Source organism: Durio zibethinus, chromosome 8 (assembly GCF_047325235.1).
Source record: "Durio zibethinus cultivar Kanyao isolate XHJ-2024 chromosome 8, ASM4732523v1, whole genome shotgun sequence".
Lineage (NCBI taxonomy): Eukaryota > Viridiplantae > Streptophyta > Magnoliopsida > Malvales > Malvaceae > Durio > Durio zibethinus.
The window spans coordinates 21,397,308-21,416,515 of NC_143169.1; the positions used below are offsets into that span (position 1 = coordinate 21,397,308).

At 34.7% G+C, this 19,208-nt stretch overlaps 1 protein-coding gene and 1 pseudogene across 2 annotated transcripts; one reads left to right on the forward strand and one right to left on the reverse strand.

Annotated features, from left to right (window-relative positions):
• The first annotated feature begins 1,814 nt into the window (after positions 1 to 1,814).
• On the forward strand, positions 1,815 to 7,440 carry LOC111278944 (protein MODIFIED TRANSPORT TO THE VACUOLE 1-like; annotated as a pseudogene). Its single transcript, XR_016344033.1, has 4 exons — positions 1,815 to 3,734; positions 4,124 to 4,856; positions 5,126 to 5,282; positions 6,138 to 7,440. The product of XR_016344033.1 is annotated as a protein MODIFIED TRANSPORT TO THE VACUOLE 1-like (transcript).
• Positions 7,441 to 7,905: 465 nt separating this feature from the next.
• On the reverse strand, positions 7,906 to 18,253 carry LOC111278425 (uncharacterized). Its single transcript, XM_089764682.1, has 14 exons — positions 18,135 to 18,253; positions 17,330 to 17,750; positions 16,957 to 17,048; positions 16,525 to 16,683; positions 15,974 to 16,310; positions 15,507 to 15,625; positions 15,348 to 15,420; positions 14,898 to 15,112; positions 14,732 to 14,788; positions 14,455 to 14,623; positions 8,833 to 8,961; positions 8,571 to 8,741; positions 8,397 to 8,456; positions 7,906 to 8,306 (listed from the first exon to the last, which is right to left on the reverse strand). The coding sequence occupies exons 1-14, from the start codon at positions 18,179 to 18,181 to the stop codon at positions 8,190 to 8,192; spliced, it is 2,166 nt and encodes a 721-aa protein (XP_089620808.1). The 5' UTR covers positions 18,182 to 18,253; the 3' UTR covers positions 7,906 to 8,189.
• Positions 18,254 to 19,208: the final 955 nt, after the last annotated feature.

A 19,208-nucleotide genomic window follows, 5' to 3' on the forward strand; every position in this document is an offset into this window, starting at 1 on the left:
ACAGTTTAAACCCTCACCAGTTCCATTCTCTCTAATTTCTTTCGCAACAGAAGTCACTGATTGATTCTCTTGCTTGGATGCAACAAAAAAATTGGACTTCTTTGCACCTTTTGCAATGTCTTTTCGAATATGCTGCCAATCAAACAAGTTTCCTTGAATGAGAAATAACAGCTATTCATCTTCAAAAATTGCACATGCACAAATAAAGCATCACATGATCATTGGAAAAGATCATTTAAAATTGCTCCATATGAAAGACAGGCAACGAAAATAATAATTTAGAATATCAAAACTGCATGCAAAATTTTGCTCCAACGATTTGTTACTAAAGTTATCTTCTTTGTAAGTTTAGCTTCTAAAAATAGTACTACTTTTGAAAGAAAGAAAGAGATCTGAGGAGAGTTTTCTTATAAAGTTGCACTAGGAAGAGAAGGAAGGCCAATAGAAGATAGAGAACATTAAACTGATAGAAGCTCGTGGACAGGCATGACTTTCATTTTTAGATAATTTCTCTAGCCTTGGGTTCCATAAACAAATGACAAATATCAATATTTCAGCTTTTATTATGCAGAGTTGAGTGCTATTCAACAGACAAACCCACATGATGAGTAAAATAAAAAGTCTTCGAAACTAAGCACTAGAAACTTCAAATAAAAAAGATAAAAGAAATAAACCGGACAACCTTTCATATTTATAGAAATTGTCCTTTAATCAGTGTTACAAAGTTTAGGACTTGTAAGACCTCAGTCTACCTTTAGCCTAGTCGGTGCAAGCAGCGTCCTTCTCTATAAGTTTTCGTTGATATCATTGTACTTTTGCCTTTCTTGATATCTCTTATAAATTTCTTCTTTCTTACGAGGAGGCGTGACAGAAAGCAATATCATTTACGTCAAAAAAGGACACTTCAGTCTCCTTAATCAAGAGAAAATTATTCATGGTTAGCCACTGTGGTACGACAGTAATAGAGCGGGCGGTCAGAGTCACTGTCTTTTACTGGTCTGGGATCTGCTTTCTTTAGATGTTAAAAATCTTTTGAGCCAAACGACAAACAGGGGAAAGAAGTTGCCTCACTGAAAATAGTATTTTCTCCTGTGGTTACAACAGTCTGTTAGATAGCGGATATAATCAAAATTCATTCTAAAAAGTCATTCCTTTCATCTATTATGTGAAACATTTATGATGGTGTAGAGCTTCAGGATCCTAAGATATAGCTCATTCTGTTAAGAGTGTCACTGGTGTGGGATTTCTATATCTACTTGTTGACATTCTCACCTTTCAGGCTTTTGCTTGGTAAAAAAGATTAAAAAAAATGAGGATGAAAATTTTTTTAATTCTATGATTAAGTCACAAAATAAGAAAACAGTTATAAAACCTAATTATTAAATTAAAAATTTTTCCAACGTCGTCTCTTTTTATCTTTCCTAACAAGTAAAGTATAAAACTTTGAGTTTTAGAGATTAACCTAGCCTTTATAAGAAAGTATCCTTCATGCCTTATCCAAAGGAATCTCAAGATGCTTCAAATTTCAGAAACCAGCCTATTTTCACATCTTATTCCACTGTAAGTACCTCCTTAAAATGCTTGCTAATAATCTTTGCTTGTAAAGAGAAAAAGGAATAACTATCAACTAAGAACTGAGTCAAAATTATAAAGCAGATAATCCAGATAAGTCGAAGCTATGCTCTAGTAGAAATAAAAGGCCTCTCATTCACTAGTAGGGTGACTTCAACAAGAAAAGTTCACAATGCAAATATATTATTTTTCAAAAGTACTGAAAGGCTTATATCCAAGTACCAAAGTACCATATGCTCAGATATCCAGCAGTACATTAAATAAGAAAGTACGCTTGCTACTTGATCCAGGCTTGCTTGTAGATGCAGCAGCAACATATCTGCTAACCTTTCTTAGAGTGATTGACCTCTGTCACCAAAACAAACAAAAAAGTGGTCACGCAAGTACTACTTATTAATTCTTTTTTGGTTTCTTTTTCCTGGGACACAATTTCAAACGTAAGGATCTCATGGAAATAGTGACCAAGGAGAGCATCACTTAACAGACTGTAGCATGTGTGACTGAGGTCTCTTGGACATTTTCTGGTCAAATTGGATTCTAGTAATTCATGTACAAATTGAACAGGAAAGGAAACCATGCAAATTCCCCTTTCCTCAATATGCCTATCATGTTTTAATGAAGTTGAATTGTACAAAATAGTGCAAGCTCAATGAGCCAAAAATAACAAAACAGTTAAATGAAAAGTCAAAAGCACATGATGCGTTAAAGTCATATAGGGAAAAGGCACCATGATGATATAAACTTGCATCCCTTCCCATGGTAAAATACCTGAGTTCCACTCCGGACAGCTTGTTACTCAAATTCCATTAGTGGTGTAAGTGTAACAACCAGGAGTTTCTAAGATGAGAAAAACTTGCGTAGAGTTTCATTGGAACACCTAAGAAAGACTAGAGTGGGACCGAAGAAATCACATTCATATTAGGGTTACAAAAACTCATAACTAGAGGTCACATTTTTTTTATTCCTTCTATCATAACTAACCATATAGTTCTGCTTCCTTTCTTTCCAGCTGAACCTCAGCACTAGGAAGATTCTCGACAGGTTTTGCAATCAGTTGGAGAAATTTCAGATAATTAGGATCTAGTTCCACAAAAGAAAAAGAAGATTTAGTACGAGATAACAAGCCATAAGAGTCACTTCAATGTTAGTTGCAAAAGCTTCCCATTAAATAATGCCTAACGATAAAACTTTTTTTTCTTTCAAAAAGAATGCACCTTCGAAAATGGTCCCTTCGACCATCTTTTTTAGTTCTTGGGTTTAAGATACCCTGTGAAGGAGCATATTCAACAATGGCAGAAATGATTGGGTAACTGGCGGCGGCAGATGCCTTATCACCACTTTCGTTCTTCGCAACAGCTCCTTCACCTCTCCATTTCTCTTCCTCAATTCTTTTTTCAATTCTCTTTTTCTTTTTCTTTTTCTTTTTGGATTCCACTTCTATAATTAAGTGTAACACAAAATTTTCGTATTTCTTTTTTTTTTTCTCTCTTTTTTCGGGGAATTTCATTTTCGGGATTTCCCCGAAACCGCATACCAAACTCAAACTGGACTGTATAGAAAAGGCGGGGCCCAAGCATGAACACCTCTACTGGCAGCCATGCGCAATTGGCAGCGAGAATCACATAGCTCAGTGAGTCACCCCCTCATTTGCCTGCTGACCTGTTTCCTTCCAAAAAACTCTTATCTGTCTTTGCTCTCTCTCTACGTGCTGAAAATTTTCGGATTCTTGCTCTTTCTCGTTTCCTAGTTCTTAAAAGGAAGAGAAACCAATTAAGAAAAATAAAAACCCTAAATTGAATCTCTTTGAATTCTCTATTAGTCCCAATCAATAGAAATTCTTCAACAATTTCCCTTCTTTTCAACGGCCCTGCTTAAACCAACCAATCATGCTAATACATCGATCTTAAACCCTTCAATTTAATCAAATATTTTGGTGTTTCCTTTTTAATTGTCGAAATGGACTCGAGCAGGCGAGCAGTGGAATCGTACTGGAGATAGTGGATGATCGACGGGGCAACCTCGGATGAGGACAAAGTAACGCCCGTTTATAAGTTAGAAGAGATCTGCGAGCTCTTGAGATCATCGCATTTTAGTATTGTTAAAGAGGTCCCCGGGTTATGTTGAAACGACTCGATCATAAAAGCCCCATCGTTAAACAAAAGGTCATGTCATTTAATTCGCTTCGAATTTGGTTTCAGTTCGCTTATATCTAGTCAATTCTAATCAATTTTTTTGTTGGAAAAGTAAACGAAAAAGTGAAAATTTTTAACTTAGTCAAGTAGTTGAATAATTAATGGTAATGAAATTTAACTGAGGTTTTAAGTAATTAGATATCCGTATCGAAATACTACTTGTTTTTGTATATAAAAGCAACTAAAAACAGAAGGCAAGTAACAAAAATAACAGTGAGAGAACCCTGTATTCTTCAAAGCAAAGAAGTTTTGGTATGTAAATGTTCTGAGTAGTTGAATGTTTAACGTGTGGGCAAACTGTATCCTGTAATTATGAATTATCAAAACATGTTCATACTTGGTAGTGGGATTTTTTTCAGGCTCTGAGGCTGATAAAATATGCAGTGGGAAAGTTTGGTGTGGAGTTGAGGAGAGAGATGCAGAGGAACTCAGTGGCCATGCGTCAGTTATTTCATTACAATGGGCAGCCGGATCCTTTGAAGAGGGATGCACTCAATAAGGCTGTGCGGACACAGCTAATGAGGCTATTTCTGCTATATTTGCAGAGCGCAATAGTAATAGTAAGCCTTCGCCTGCAGATGACCTTAACAAACGAATACAAGGATTTGGGAACACAAACTTCGAAATGCCTTCAGATGATAAGAAATTATTTCTAAGTGAGATAGTTGGTATTGGAAGTGCATCTATCAAAGTTTCACTGAGGGTCGTTCGCTTGGAAAGAATGATAATGGAAACTACAAGAGTCCTATACTTCGAAGGTCATTGACTACAGAAATTTACTATTCTGATCAGTATGAACCAGTTGAATTGTGCAATGACAGTCAAGTGGTTTCCAAGAATACTGCTAGTGGACCTTGGGGCTAGGATTCAAGAGTACTAAAGACAGGAACACCAAATGGGGAATCCAGCTCGAATTATTCAGAGACTAAAACTCATGAAGACAGATTGTTGGAAACCATAGTGACATCTGGTGGTGTACGTCTACAAGCTCCTCGAGATGCCATTCAGGCTTTCCTTGTGGAGGCTGCAAAGCTTGATGCATTGGCTTTGAGTCATGCCCTTGAAACTAAGCTTCTATCTCCAATGCGGCAGGTAACTCTTTGCTCCTATGTATTGAATCATGAGATGACAAGGCCATCTGGAGGTGGTGCCGGGTGGCAGGTACTTAGCTCATATCCTGGCTATCTACACAAACCACTATCACCTTATCCACTTCATCCTTCATGCAGGTACACTGTTCTCATTACGTGATCATGTTTCATATTGCTGATAATTGCATATTGATTTCTTTCCAAAACAATGAATGGAGTATTTGTGTTTTCAGTTATCTTTTAACGTTAACCAGAATTATTGACAGTCAGGTTTGCATGAAAGCTGTGTGTGTGCTTGAGTCCATTTTGAGGAAAAAGGAAGATGAGCATTTTCTAACTGTGGCTTCTTATTTTACCCGAGAACAAAGATGTTGTTTTGAGATGTTCTGAGTCTCCCCAATCTTCTCTCAGACAAAAGGCTAACAAGGTAAATATCTTAGTCTACCCTTCATTTACTTTCAATCAGAAAGATAAAAAGATTATCTTTTTTACAGTTTAAGATCCAGCCCACAGCACTGTTTTTGGTGGCATGCTTGTGCCTTGTAGGGTTTTACTTTTTTCCCTTTGTTTTACTTAGCAACTGCACTACTTTATAAACTGATGTAATAGGGGATAATGGAAAATTCAACTAACTCATGCTTGAGAACTTAGGATACGGAAATTTTCATTTAAAAATTCTTTCTAAATGTCAATTGTATTTTGGTTTCATGATAAAGTTTAGAAAGACAGATTGAACTTTCCCTTCTGTTTGAGTTCATTAAGATCTTGCATTTACTGATAGCATATTTATGCAAATCTAAGTTGTTGTAGTGTATTAATTTCTTCTTCTAAATAAAAAAAAATCGATGAAATTTTGGCTATATATTACATTAAGTTTTGGATGCTACCTCATTTTTTCCCTTAAACATCAGCCCAAGTGTAAATAGACCCTCCAGATTGATTTGTTTCTGGTGTTGTTTTTATTATTATTTGAGGACAGCTATATCTTTACTTTTTTACCAAGCCTATAAATTAAGATTTTAGGGTTGGTTCTTGACAGATGTCACATTATGTTTCCGTTCCGTTGTTTTGATTACTCTTCCGCGTAAATGACTACATTCATGATCTTTGTATGATCATTGTGTTTAATCTTTATTTCTTTCAATCTTATGGTCCTTAATGGTATATGACTTTGAATAGTTATTATGTACTCTGAATGCTAATTTAGGGCTAGTAAGGGTATTATTTTCTGAGTTAATGAAGTAGATGCCACAGTTGACACATATATGATCTTGGTGAACAGGTGTTGATCCTTTTGAATGGGGAGCAAATAGGTGGTTTGACAAGTTATTCAGAAAAGTCTTTGAAGGCTGAGACCTCACTTGTTCAAATGCCTGACCTGATAGACACCGGTGATCTAGATGATTACATTGGACTAGATAGTTCAACAAAACCAACATGATCAAAATGCTGTAAATCTGACAACAACCTTGCATGTTAATGACTTATTTGGAGATGGTCTGGATGCTGGCATTAGCACCAGGGACCAGAAAATCGATGATGATCCCTTTGCAGATGTCTCATTTCACACTGATGTGGTTAGAGAAAATGTGGATGATCTTTTCTCTGGGATAACTATAGATGACAAGTCAGTTGTCAATGGTAATTATATGACTGCAAAAAAAAAAAAATCTGAACTAATTGATATCTTTGGGATCAATTCTGAAGCTCCATTTGAGCCAGAGAATAAAAAAAATGCTGTTAATGATATAATGGCTGGCTTGTCGATGAATGAGAATCCATCTAATTTGAAGCGGAAAGGAATCTCTTCTGAAGCACACCCTAAGAATATATTTGCCGATATCAACTCTCATTCTAGCCATATAGCTTGTAATGATTCTTTTAGTGGTAACCTTAGTTCTCAAGCCACTGGGATGAATGCAAATCTGGTGTTTCCTTTAGGGACCATGTCATATGCCATTCCTCCTGGAATAATGTTGAGCCCAGCCTTTTCTTCTCACCCTATGAATTATGGTGCTATGGGGATTTTCTTTGCTCAGCAGCAATTGCGTGCAACAATGTCTAACTTACAACACTTTGGTAATCTTAATGGATAAAATGTTGGCATCAATCATGTTTCCAATGGATCTAATGGAGGATCACCTGTGTCTGATATATTCCATTCAAATTTTCCAACCCAAACGCCTAGTTCAATAATGAACTGTTCAGGACACAGGAGCATTTGATTTTATTTCAGTAAGTTTAAGTTTTCGCATATGCTATTTAAGGTAGTCTTATACGAATTTCGTCTTCACATAACCAGTTATATTCTTGAAGTAATTGTTCCATGATGTTTTAGGTCATCTGCCGGAATGTCTTTTATTAGATATGCCAGTTCAATCGGATGGTGCCTCCTTGGCTGCTGGAAAGTGAGAGAAGCAAAATTTTAGAACCTTTAGCTTCCAGTCAACCCTATCTCCGTTTTCAATTACTTCTTTTGTCTTGTGACTCATGTTACATGTTATTTTATGTTTGATATCAAGGTTTACCCACCCTGCTGGTGGTCAAGCCTAATTAACTTAGCCAGGTACTTAGGTGTTAAAAACTTCTTCATGCTAACTCTATCCGCTAGTTAGGCAGAGGATTTTTGTTTGTGCTGGATGCTAGATGCAGAGACAAGTAATAAATTGCTATTGAGCTTGTGAAATCTCACATAAAAAATGCCCTATATTTTTAGTTTCCATTGTTGTGCAGTTAGCTGTTTTAGTTTCCAAGCATTCTTCTTTTTTTTTTTTTAATTTCTTTCTATTTTTGTAATGGATTTTCCAAGAGAAGTAATTTTGGTTTTTATGTTCTTTACCTTTTGCTTTCCATATGAAAGTAAAAATACATATTTTATTATCAATGACAATTAAAAGTTTTAAATCTTAATTTCTTCAGAAATCTTTTTGGCTTTCTATATTCAATTGTATCTTATTATTTATTTGCTTCTAAAAACATATGGCAATTATCATTATAGAAGGTAAAAACCACAGTGCTAAATAAAAGAATAAATTCCTATATCCATTTTCAAGAATCGCAATCATTAATTTTCTTAAATTAACTGGAAAAAGAATATGAATATGGAAGGCCAGACCTATACATCCAAAGTTACATTTTACTTATTATCATATCTACGTAACAATTTGTATGTACAAATTCCAAGCTCAAAGAAATGTCAGTAGGAAAAATTCAACGCTTTGTCCAAGTTGGTTCAAGCAATTCTGGAATGAAGTTAAGATTAACTTCTGTTTGATTTCCTGAAAAAGGTATATTTAATTTTTAGTAGGCAGGGCCTGCAGTAGCATGAAAGGGTTCATGATGTTTTAGAGGTTGGGTCTTCAAGATTGCTGGACGAAGTAACTTCCATATTCTTGGTTCTTTTTAGTTGTTTTGCAACATCCAAACGGTCAGAACAATATGGTGATGGAATCTAGTGGAGCAGTAAATTCAAGTAGGATTAGCATAAGTTAAGGTAAAAGGAATACGAATTAAGAGAAGAAGAAACAATAAAATGTCTCACCAAATATGGTATGTACTTGTTGATAGCTGCTAACATTGCCTCATGGCCTACTGCAGATACCTGGCAAGAACGACAGGGAAACTAAGACAAGAATCCGAAATACACACAAGCAGCAGGCTGCATGTGCACTCTCGTGTATGCAGCATTGGTGATAGAGAGGATCAAACGGCTTACAGGAAGGAGCATTAGAATTGTAACGGGGATAAGTTTAGCAATGTCATTCAATGTTCTTTTTAACTTCCTTTTTTCTCTTGCTGTGACCTTCTGACTACTCAATTGCTTTAAGAGTAGCTCCACGGAAACCGTGATGTCAATGAATAGTAACTGAGTTCCCAACCATACATCCTGCAAAATTTTAATCGGGTACTATTAGTGATCAAGAAGACGATCTAGTATGATTCTGTTCAGTGACAAGAAGCAGGAGCATTGGCCTTACAGAACTTGAAGACATCAATTTCATGCTGCATTTTCTAATTAAACTCCCTTTCAGGGAATTTGACTTGGGGATCCCAGTTCCCTCCACAAAGGTTACCGTACCTGTGCTGGCTGAACTGGAGGCCTGCGGCTATCGACAGCAAAAATTTAAAATAATGGTAACAGTTATCCAAATATATATATGTGCTTAAGCTGTCGAGGTTTCGTATATGATTTTCACAATCTTTGAAAGCTACCTGTCAAAATAATGATGAAATAATGTGATTTGCTCAGTGGCCTTTGCCTTCTTGTTAGATAATGACCTTGGAAATGGTTATATAATAAAAGGCATAAATGCAAGTCAGGCTTGTAAATGGGAAAACTGTCAAAATAAGAGATCTTGACAGTTGACACGAGGCATCAGTCATGTGAATGACTTTTATGTCTCTTAGGCTAAATTCCATAGCATTTTAAAATGTTAGTGTGTTAGGGATCGAAGCAATTAGGTATGACATTTTTATTGACATTTTTATAATAAGTTTTTTCATTTGATCAGTTTAGGTAACATGATGGATTTGTACATGATGATTCATACTATTAGGCAAGCAATTTTTGTAATAATTAAATAAACTTTTATATTTTTGAAGCCTATAAATTAATAAAATGAAGCTCATAATCTAATGAGCCAATTTACTTCAAGTGACAGATTAATTTCTTCTGTTTTTTTTTCTTTGTTTTTCCTCTGCTCTAAATCCTTCAATTGGTATCAGAGCATTTTTTAAGGTCTTAAAAGACCTGTGAGCTTCAAAAATTAAGTGAAAAGCCATCAAACACTCACCAGCCAGATTTTGTCAACCTTAAATGGCCTCAAGCAATTGCTTCTTACTTCCACCTCTTATTTTTTCTGGTGAGAACTACCAGATATGGCTATTAAAATGAAGACCTATTTGAGTGCTTTTGATTTGTGGGAAGTGGTGGAAAATAAGAAGGAACCACCACAACTTCTTACAAATCTAACAGTAACTCAAATGAAAAATTATAGTGAAGAAAAAGCAAAGAGGTACAAGGCTAAAAGCTGTATTGAGTCTTCAATTTCTAATGACATATTCATCAGAATCATGACTTGTGAAATCGCAAAACAAGCTTGGGATGTACTCAAGGAAGAGTTTCAAGGCAGTGACAAGACAAGACAAATGCAAGTGTTGAATTTTAGAAGAGAGTTTGTAGTTTTAAAGATGAAAGAGTCTGAAATTTTAAAAGAGTACAATGACAAACTCATGAAGATAATAAACAAGATTAGATTACTTGGTGAGGAGCTATCAGACAAAAGAATTGTAGATAAGGTTCTTATCAGCTTACCAGAGAGGTTTGAGTAAAAAATCTCGTACCTTGAAGACTCCAAAGACCTAACCAAGATAACTCCAGCAGAATTGTTCAATGCTTTACAAGCTCAAGAGCAAAAAAGGGCTATCAAACAAGATGATTCAACAGAAAGTGCTTTTACAGCCAAGGAGAAAAGTAAGATACAAACAGAAAGCAAAGGCAGAAAATAAAGAGATCGAAGAAACAAAGGTTCTAGAAATAATTAAAAGAAAAGAAAATTCCCACTTTGTTCTCACTGTAAAAAACCCACTCACTTAGAGAAATATTATTGGTACAGACCTGACATACAATGTAGGTACTGTAAGCAGCTTGGTCACATAGAAAAGGTATGTAAAAATAAAAAACAGCAGCAGCTAAATCAACAAGCCAGAGTTGCTGACAATCAACAATAGCTAGAAGAGTAAGTTTTTGTTACAACTTGCTATGGAACCAGAACCTCCTCAAGTGCATAGCTCATTGACAGCGACTGCACACACTATATGACATCTGATATCAACATGTTCAAAGAACTAGATAAAACCTATACCTCTAAAGTCAGAATAGGTAATGGTGATTTCATAGAAGTCAAATAAAAGTGAGTAGTGGCAGTTGAGACACCAACAGGTATCAAACTCATTTTAGATGTATTATTTGTACCTAAAATAGATCAAAACCTGTTAAGTGTAGGACAGTTGCTAGAAAATAACTACTCTTTAGTTTTCAAAGATAAGGCATGCATAATTCATGATCCCACTGGCCATGAACTCTTTATTGTTAATATGAGAGAAAAATGTTTTTCCTTAAATTGGCATGAAGCAAACTCCTCTGCATATGCTAGTTCACATGATGAATCTTCTTTATGGCATAAAAGGATGGGACATTTCAACTACAATGCATTGAATTTCATGCATAAAAATGATCTTGTATTAAACATGCCTACTGTTAAAGTCAGTGTTGGAGTGTGTGAAATCTGTCAGCTAGAAAAACAAAATAAGTTACCATTTGCAATTAACAAAGCATGGAGGGCAACTGAAAAACTACAACTTGTTCATACTGATGTTTGTGGTCCTATGAGAACCTTGTCCTTGAATGACAGTAGATATTTCATTACTTTTATAGATGATTTTACAAGAATATGTTGGATTTACTTAATGAAATAAAAGTCTAAAGTTGCAAATGTATTTTGGAAGTTCAAAGCTTAGATTGAGAATCAAAGTGGCTGCAAAATCAAGATCATAAGGTCAGACAATGATACTGAATACACATTTGATAGATTTAATGAGTTTTGTGAAGTTGCAAGAATTGAACATCAGCTGATAGCAACTTACACTCTATAACAAAATGGAGTCAGTGAAAAGAAGAATAGAACAATCATGGAGATGGCAAGATGTATGCTGTTTGAGAAGAATCTTCCTAAGAAATTTTGGGCAGAGGCAGTCAATACCTCTATCTACTTGCTCAATAGGCTGCCCACAAAAGCTTTGAAGGGAAAAACTCCTTTCAAAGCCTGGTATGGAAGCAAACCATCAATGCACCACCTTAGAGTTTTTGACAGCATCTGTTATGTGTTCGTTCCTGATATCAAAAGGGACAAGCTTGATCAAAAAGTAAAAATATGTATTTTTTTGGGCTATAGCAACATCACCAAAGGCTATAGGACTTACAATCCACTTACAGGCAAGATAATTGTAAGTAGAAATGTGAGATTTAATGAGCAAGTTGCCTGGAATTGGGAAAAGCCAAAGGAAGAATCAGTCAAGCAAACTACTAGAGACATGATAAGCTTTCAAGATCAAGAAAATTATATGTTTGAAAATGAAATCATTAATCATGAACCAGTGAGAGAAATCAGACCACTCACAGATATTTATCAAAGAACAAATGTTGCCATTCTTGATCCTGCAAGCTTTGAAGAAGCTGTCAAATTTTCAGAGTGGAGGAATACCGTGAAAGAGGAGATTCATATAATTGAGAAAAATCAAACATGGATGCTAGTTGACAGACCCAGCAACAAAAACATCTTTGGTGTTAAATGGATTTTCATAACAAAGTTGAATGCTAATGGTTCCATCAACAAACTTAAAGCTAGATTGGTAGCTAAAGGCTACTCCCAACAGCTTGGTATTGATTTTTCAGAGACATTTGCTCCAGTTGCAAGGTTGGACACCATAAGGTTGCTATTAGCCTTAGCAACTCAGCAAAGTTGGAAAATATACCAACTTGATGTCAAATCTGCCTTCTTGAATGGTTATCTTGAGGAGAAGATTTACATTGAACAACCTGATGGTTTTATTGCCAAGGGACATGAAGGCAAAGTCTATCTACTCAAAAAGGCTTTGTATAGATTAAAACAAGCTCCAAGAGCGTGAAATTTCAGAATTAATGATCATTTATTGAAGTTAGGATTCAAAAAAAGTCTCAGTGAAGCAACATTGTATATTAAAGTTTTTAACAGTAATGACCAGTTGATTGTTTCTTTGTATGTTGATGATCTTTTGGTGACAGGTAACAAATCAGCTCTTGTGGAGGATTTTAAGCTCCAAATGTAGAAAGTTTTTGAGATGACAGATATGGAAGAAATGTCTTATTTTTTTGGAATAGAGATTCATCAAGACCAACAAAGAATCTTCATTTGTCAAAAAAAATATGCAAATGAAATCCTAAATAAGTTTAGGATGAAAAATTGCAAACCAGTCAACACTCTTTTGGCTCAAAATGAGAAACTTACTAAGGAAGATGGAGCTAACAAAGCTGATGGTTCTATTTATAAAAGCTTGGTTGGTTGCTTATTGTATTTGATAGCAACAAGGCCAGACATCATGTATACTGCAAATTTACTCTCTAGGTTCATGCAAAATCCTAGTGAGTTACATTTTAAGGCTGCAAAAAGAGTGTTGAGATATGTCAAAGGAACCAATGAACTTGGGATTTGGTTCAAGAAGAATGAAAGTTCAAGATTGGTTGGATTCACAGACAGTGACTAGGCTGGCTCTCATGAAGACATGAAAAACACTTCAGGCTATGTGTTTTTTATTGGATTAAATGTGTTCAGCTGAAATTTAAAGAAACAAGGAACTGTGGCTCAATCAACAACAGAAGCAGAGTATATAGCTGCTACAGCTGCTGTTAATCAAGCAATTTGGCTAAGGAAAATTATGATGGATTTGAGTCAAAAGCAAGATGATCCAACATAAATTTTTTGTGATAATCAGTCAACAGTTGCAATGGTCAAGAACCCTATGTTTCATGGAAGAACTAAGCATATTAAGATTAAGTATCACTTTATTAAAGAAGTTGAAGTTGAGAGTGAAGTGAAACTAGTGCATTGCAAGTCAGAAGATCAAATTACAGATATTCTGACCAAGGCTTTACCAAAGGCAAGGTTTGAAACATTAAGGAAAAGTCTTGGTGTTTCCAGTAGAAATGCCAATGAGGAGTGTTAGTATGTTAGTGGTTGAAGCAACTAGGTATGGCATTTCTACTGGCACTTTTGTAACAGGTTCTGTCATCTGATCAATTTAGGTAACATAATGGATCTGTGCATGGTGATCCATACTGTTAGGCAAACAACTTTTGTAGTAGTTAAATAACTTTTGTATTTTTGAAGCCTGTAAATTAATGAAATGAAGCTCATGATCTAATGAGCCAATTTACTTCAAGTGACAGATTAGTTTCTTTTGTTTTTTTTTTTTCTTTGTTCTTTCTCTGCTCTAAATCCTTCATAAACTCTTTTTCACGGTACATTTATCATCATCTTGTATCTATCTCATTCTGCCACCTTTGAACTGAACTTAGTTGCTCATCTTATCTGGTACTTTCATGATTGTTCATATAATTATGTTTGATTTCCCCTAATGCTATTGCAGCATATATGCTTTCTAGGAAAGACCATCTCTTTCTATGCTTTCTAGGTTAATATAAATTGTGGTTTCAGTCAATCATGTTGCACATGCAAAACACAACAAAGGCATTGCAATTTTAATGACTTTTTCCCTTGACTGATATCGATCACAGAACAAAATTGAAGCATGCACGTTGTCACTTCATCTATCACAGTCTCTTCTCTTCCTCGGTTATTTGTTTCCAGAAAACTAAGATGTATCTTGCACATGAGATTTTTAAATCTCAGTCAAACTACATTGCTTAAACTGTATTTCTCTCTTATTTTCATTTTCAAATTGACAACAATTTTGTCAATGGAATTTTATGGTGAAAGGAAATAACATCAGTTGTTGACAGTACATAAATAGTTGTCTTGTGTATCTTAATGTAGAATCCATACCTTTTTCAGCAGACACTCATGTTCAGATTCATCGATATGATATTTCTCTATCATCAAATCAGTTGATTTTTCTTGTGCTTCCATGACCACTGAAAACCAGGCTGTGCCAATAGCTCCCGTTGGTGGTGTGTGCTTACAGGCACCTGGTTTTGTAATCTTTAGTGGTTCACTGTTAGAAAATTCAGTGTTAGCACAATTATTTCTTCTTTTTTCTAGAACAATACTCATTCAACTGTGAAAAATGACATGGGAATGCAATCTGAAACAACCAACATACCCCGATCCATCATAAGCAGCCCAAAAATCTTCCAGACAGAGAATTAACAGGTTTTGGCTGAAATTTTGCAAACTTTTCTTAAAAAGCCAATTCACTATTACAGAAGAAACAACAATTGAAAAAAAAAAAAAGCTCAAAAAATTATGTTAGAAAGATTATTGGCTACCTGCGGAGCAAGAATGCTAACAATTCAGAATCTAAGGGCTGCTGAGCTGAGCGGCTGAAGTGTGCAAAACCAGAAAAGACATCATAGCAAACAGTAAAAACTTTTGATAATATAATTTCTTTCTCTGCTTGAACTGTATTCTGCCTGGACCTTTTTTCTTCATTGCAAGAAATTGCATCATAAAAACCAAGCCATCCAATTTCATCGGTTACTACCTGTAAGTGTAATTTTAGCATTAGGGTAATTTTGGATTTGAGGTTCTGAAAATTGTTAGATTTGAGGTTCAATGTGATGATCTAAGCCAGGAATAGAGGGCAAGAATAAAATACAAGACTTCTTGCCAAAAACTATGGCAAATCAATCTGAAGAAAGGTCCTTCGCAGCCATTCCAAATTCACATACGATGGCTTGTTTTAGGCATTTCCAACAGAGAGGCATAATAAACCTAACCTCCATGAAGAATTGGTAAACTGATATGGAAGAGAACTCTGGGTAAATGAAGAGGCTGCCACACTCCAAGTAGCTGCAGCCAAAGCAGTACACCTCTTGTAGTATCTTTCAATGATGAATGACAATAATCAGGAGTCAACAAAATCACATATATTTCACCTCAGGAAGTCCTTCAGCAGCTCATCAAGATCATTTATGCGCAACTGTGACAAAAATAATCTAGTCTTCCTTCCTAGATATGCAAAAAGTCCCAAAGTTGCCAACCTATCTGCTTGAACCTGTAGAAATTTTAAAACCAGCTGCTCAACAACTAAAACACAGGGATGTATGAAAGACAAAGGCAAGGACAACTAAACATTAATTGAAGTCCTTAAAATATTCTCAAGCCAATGTACATTAAAAGAAAGTCTGCAAGTCTAATATTCATACATGAAGCTATAAATAGTTAGGGGGAAAGCAAAAAGAACAAGAAAAAATACTTATTGAAAAAGAGACAATTTCAGCAAGGGCAAAATAAAAAGGAAAGGAAAATTTGCTGTTAAATGAGTTTGAAGTGAGATGACAATATTTTCTCAAAGGACATCCTCACTGAAAATACTAAATGACTCAGGAATAAGGAAACAAACCTTGCTATTAAATGCCAGTTTGCCTGGAATCATGGTTTCTTTGCAGAAAGCTACTGAGAGTTTTCTCTGAGCCAACCCTATCCAAAATTCTAGTTCATCACTCTTCTTGCTCGACAGAAAATTTGCACCAAAGTGTGACAGGAAATGAATTTCAAATCCTGCCAAAGTAGCTAACTGATGTAATTTGTCAACCGACACATTACTATGTGAAAGATTCATAAGCTCCACTAGAACATCGCTTATTGACATTTTAGATAAGGGGCAAGAGGTAAGTTCAGAACCCAATTTCTCTACTGCAGCACAGCAGCTTATAGCCATAATAATTCCTGCAACACCACTGAATATTTTTGTGTTTAAGTTAAACCTAAGGTACTGAATAATCAGTGAATTTCTTCACAGGGGAAATTCCTAGCAGGAGGGAAGAAATAAACATATGGATCAAATCCATGTTTGCTGTAGGTAGTTATTAAGTAGGGAGGTAGGGAGGGTGTTAATAATCCTAGAGGGAGAAAAAACTTGAAGTCAAACGTAGAGGAGTATTTTGAGCAGACCTTCCTGCATACTCCATAGACCACTTTTTTAACAATGGAATGAAAAATCCTGCTATCCGTGGAAGTTCCACCACTCTGAACCATTGTACCAAATCTGAATGTCTCAATTTCAACTGACTTTCAATGAACTCCTCTAACAAATCTGTCTCTTGAGTCAAGCTGAAGCACATAGCAAAACAACATGTTAGAGCTGCTGAGCACCAATTATTATCAGGCATAATTTAGAAGGAGAAACGTCAGTAGACTTGGCCAGAGTAGAGAAGCATTTAGTTTCTTGGGAAGTTTTCTGCAGGTATTAGCACAAAAACTATCTGAGTTTGATCTAACAGTATGAAATCCTTGAAAACAAAAAGAGTTGGTTTTGAAGTTTTAGATCTCTTAATATCAGTAACAATAATAACAGAGATTTGGTGAACTGCTACAAAAACTTACATCTTTCTAACTGGGGATGGATTGTTATGACGTTCTTGAGAGAGCAAAATCTCCACTTCGATTGCTGTTTTCAACATAGCATAAACAGCTACCTGAAGAATCATATTAGTCACTGACTTCTGCAATATCTCATTTCATTAATAATTCATAAAAGAATGTCCATCTCCTTCCAAAAAAAAACTATGTGATGGTTGCCAAGGAGCTAACAACAAAGAAAAATACATAAATTCTTGCATCATACTATTAACCTGTCTACAAGTAGTTGCCATCAACATGAATCTCAATACTTCAAATGTGCCATTCGTAGACTAATTTTAAAAAATTTTACCACCTTGTTATTTGTTTTTATTTATTTGGGTCTTCGAGCATATACCCGATGAGCAATACGTTTATGCCATTGATGCACATCCTTTCCATTCCAAGCCATTGCTAGCTCTGCACTACTTCCAGCCAATTCAAGTGACTCAACTACAAGGGAAAAGCTTCTGGCAGATTCATGTAATACCCATACAAGACAATTCACCCGATTGAATTCAATTGCAGGACTATCAGCCTCAGGTACAAGAGCCCCGTTCCCAGTATCAGTTGGATCACAAAGAGGTGAAGAAGACATTGATGATAATACACTTTGAAATATACCTTTTGAAGAAGTGTAACCAGCAAACCATAATCCAAGTGTATTGCTCTTCTTTGCCGAGAAATGATTCCCTTGCTGCCTCCCATGGAACTTTGAACAGTGGGTTGCATTTGAATTTGTCTTCCAATCCCATCCATTATATGACTGGAAAGCTTGTCTGTAACAGATAAATACGTTCAACTTCTTAACCAACAAATCCATCAATATTACATTGCTTTGCATCTTTTATTCATCTTCTTTTTTAGCGTTTTTGTTGAATCAAATGGATATTTACAGTACATTTTTGGGTTCTAACTAAGCCAATATATTTAAAAAAAAAAAAGAAAGTCAACCAACTTCGTATAACCAATAAAAACCAAATAAATGCATGCTTTTGAATCAGTTAAAACTAAAAGAAACATAATTTAAGATTATTATTTGATCAAAGCAAGGCAACAACTATTTTTGGATTCTATCCATTGTGAAGCTAACGGTTTCAAACTAGGTAAAACATTGAACACGTAGGTAACGTATGAGATAAAAAAAAAAAAAAAAAACTTACGTGTAGTAGGAGAAGTGGGGCAGATGAAGAGACAGATGTGAAGCCATGGAAGATGAAGAAGAAAGAAGAAACAAAGAAAAGAAAGAGAGACAAGTGCAAAAAAGAAAGAGGAGGTTGGTTTAGTCGAGGTAAAAAGAGAGACAAGAGAGTTAGAAAATAATAGTTTGGTAGCTGTAAATTTTATGGAAAGGTGGAGGTTGGTGTCTGTCTTAGGCTTTATCTCCCATTTTGTTTGCTTTTGAAGTTTTCTTCGAAGTTGTTTGTGTGTTAGAAAACTATAGATTAACTTGCAAAACAAAGGTTCTTGATTGTTTACAAATTAAAAAAAGAAAATTCTTGTTTGTAAACAATCTTAATTATTACAACCTTAATTATTTATTCATATGTCTTAGTTTATACTATATACTTAGTAAATATTTAGAGTAAAATGCGCCAAATGTTGCATTTTACCAATTAAATGATCCTTCTTGTTTAATATTTCATTCATCAATTACTATTAAAAATTTAACTAAATATACTGTGTAAACGTCATGTTCCTGTGACCAAATTATAACTCAAAAAGTCAACGAGGGACTTTGCACCTTACAGGCACAAAGCATAATCTGAAGTATCAAGAAATAGGAAAGGATCAACTAAAATAAATTATTAGGATGTCGTATCTTTTATATTATACTCATTTTTATATTTGTATTTAAGGAATATTTTAAATTTATTTATATTTTTATTTTTATTAGTATTTAATGGATATGAATAATTTTTATAATCATGACTTTTAAAAAGAATAAAAAATTATAAAATTTATTTTTTTATTTTTTTATTTTGTATATTTAAGTAATTTTTATATATATGTATTTTTAAATATAAAATATTAGTCCTAATAAATCTAAAATTAATTTTATATTATTAAATAAAATTTTAATTTATTATATATGGTATAGGTACAAGACGAATGTCATATTATTAATTTTCGTACCATACCTGATAAAAAATTTAAAATCATACTTATCCTATCTCTTTTTTTAAAATTTAATATTTATTTTCATCATCATTAAGATAAAAAAATTAGACTGCCCA

What these genes read in the sequence shown, in the direction of transcription:
- LOC111278425 (XM_089764682.1), bottom strand. Translation starts at nt 18,181, where the DNA reads ATGGCTTCACATCTGTCTCTTCATCTGCCCCACTTCTCCTACTACAC. An exon ending in CCATCCCCAGTTAGAAAGAT is followed by an intron (nt 16,684 to 16,956) that starts GTAAGTTTTTGT and finishes TATGTGCTTCAG; the next exon opens with CTTGACTCAAGAGACAGATT. An exon ending in TCTATGGAGTATGCAGGAAG is followed by an intron (nt 16,311 to 16,524) that starts GTCTGCTCAAAA and finishes AAAAATATTCAG; the next exon opens with TGGTGTTGCAGGAATTATTA.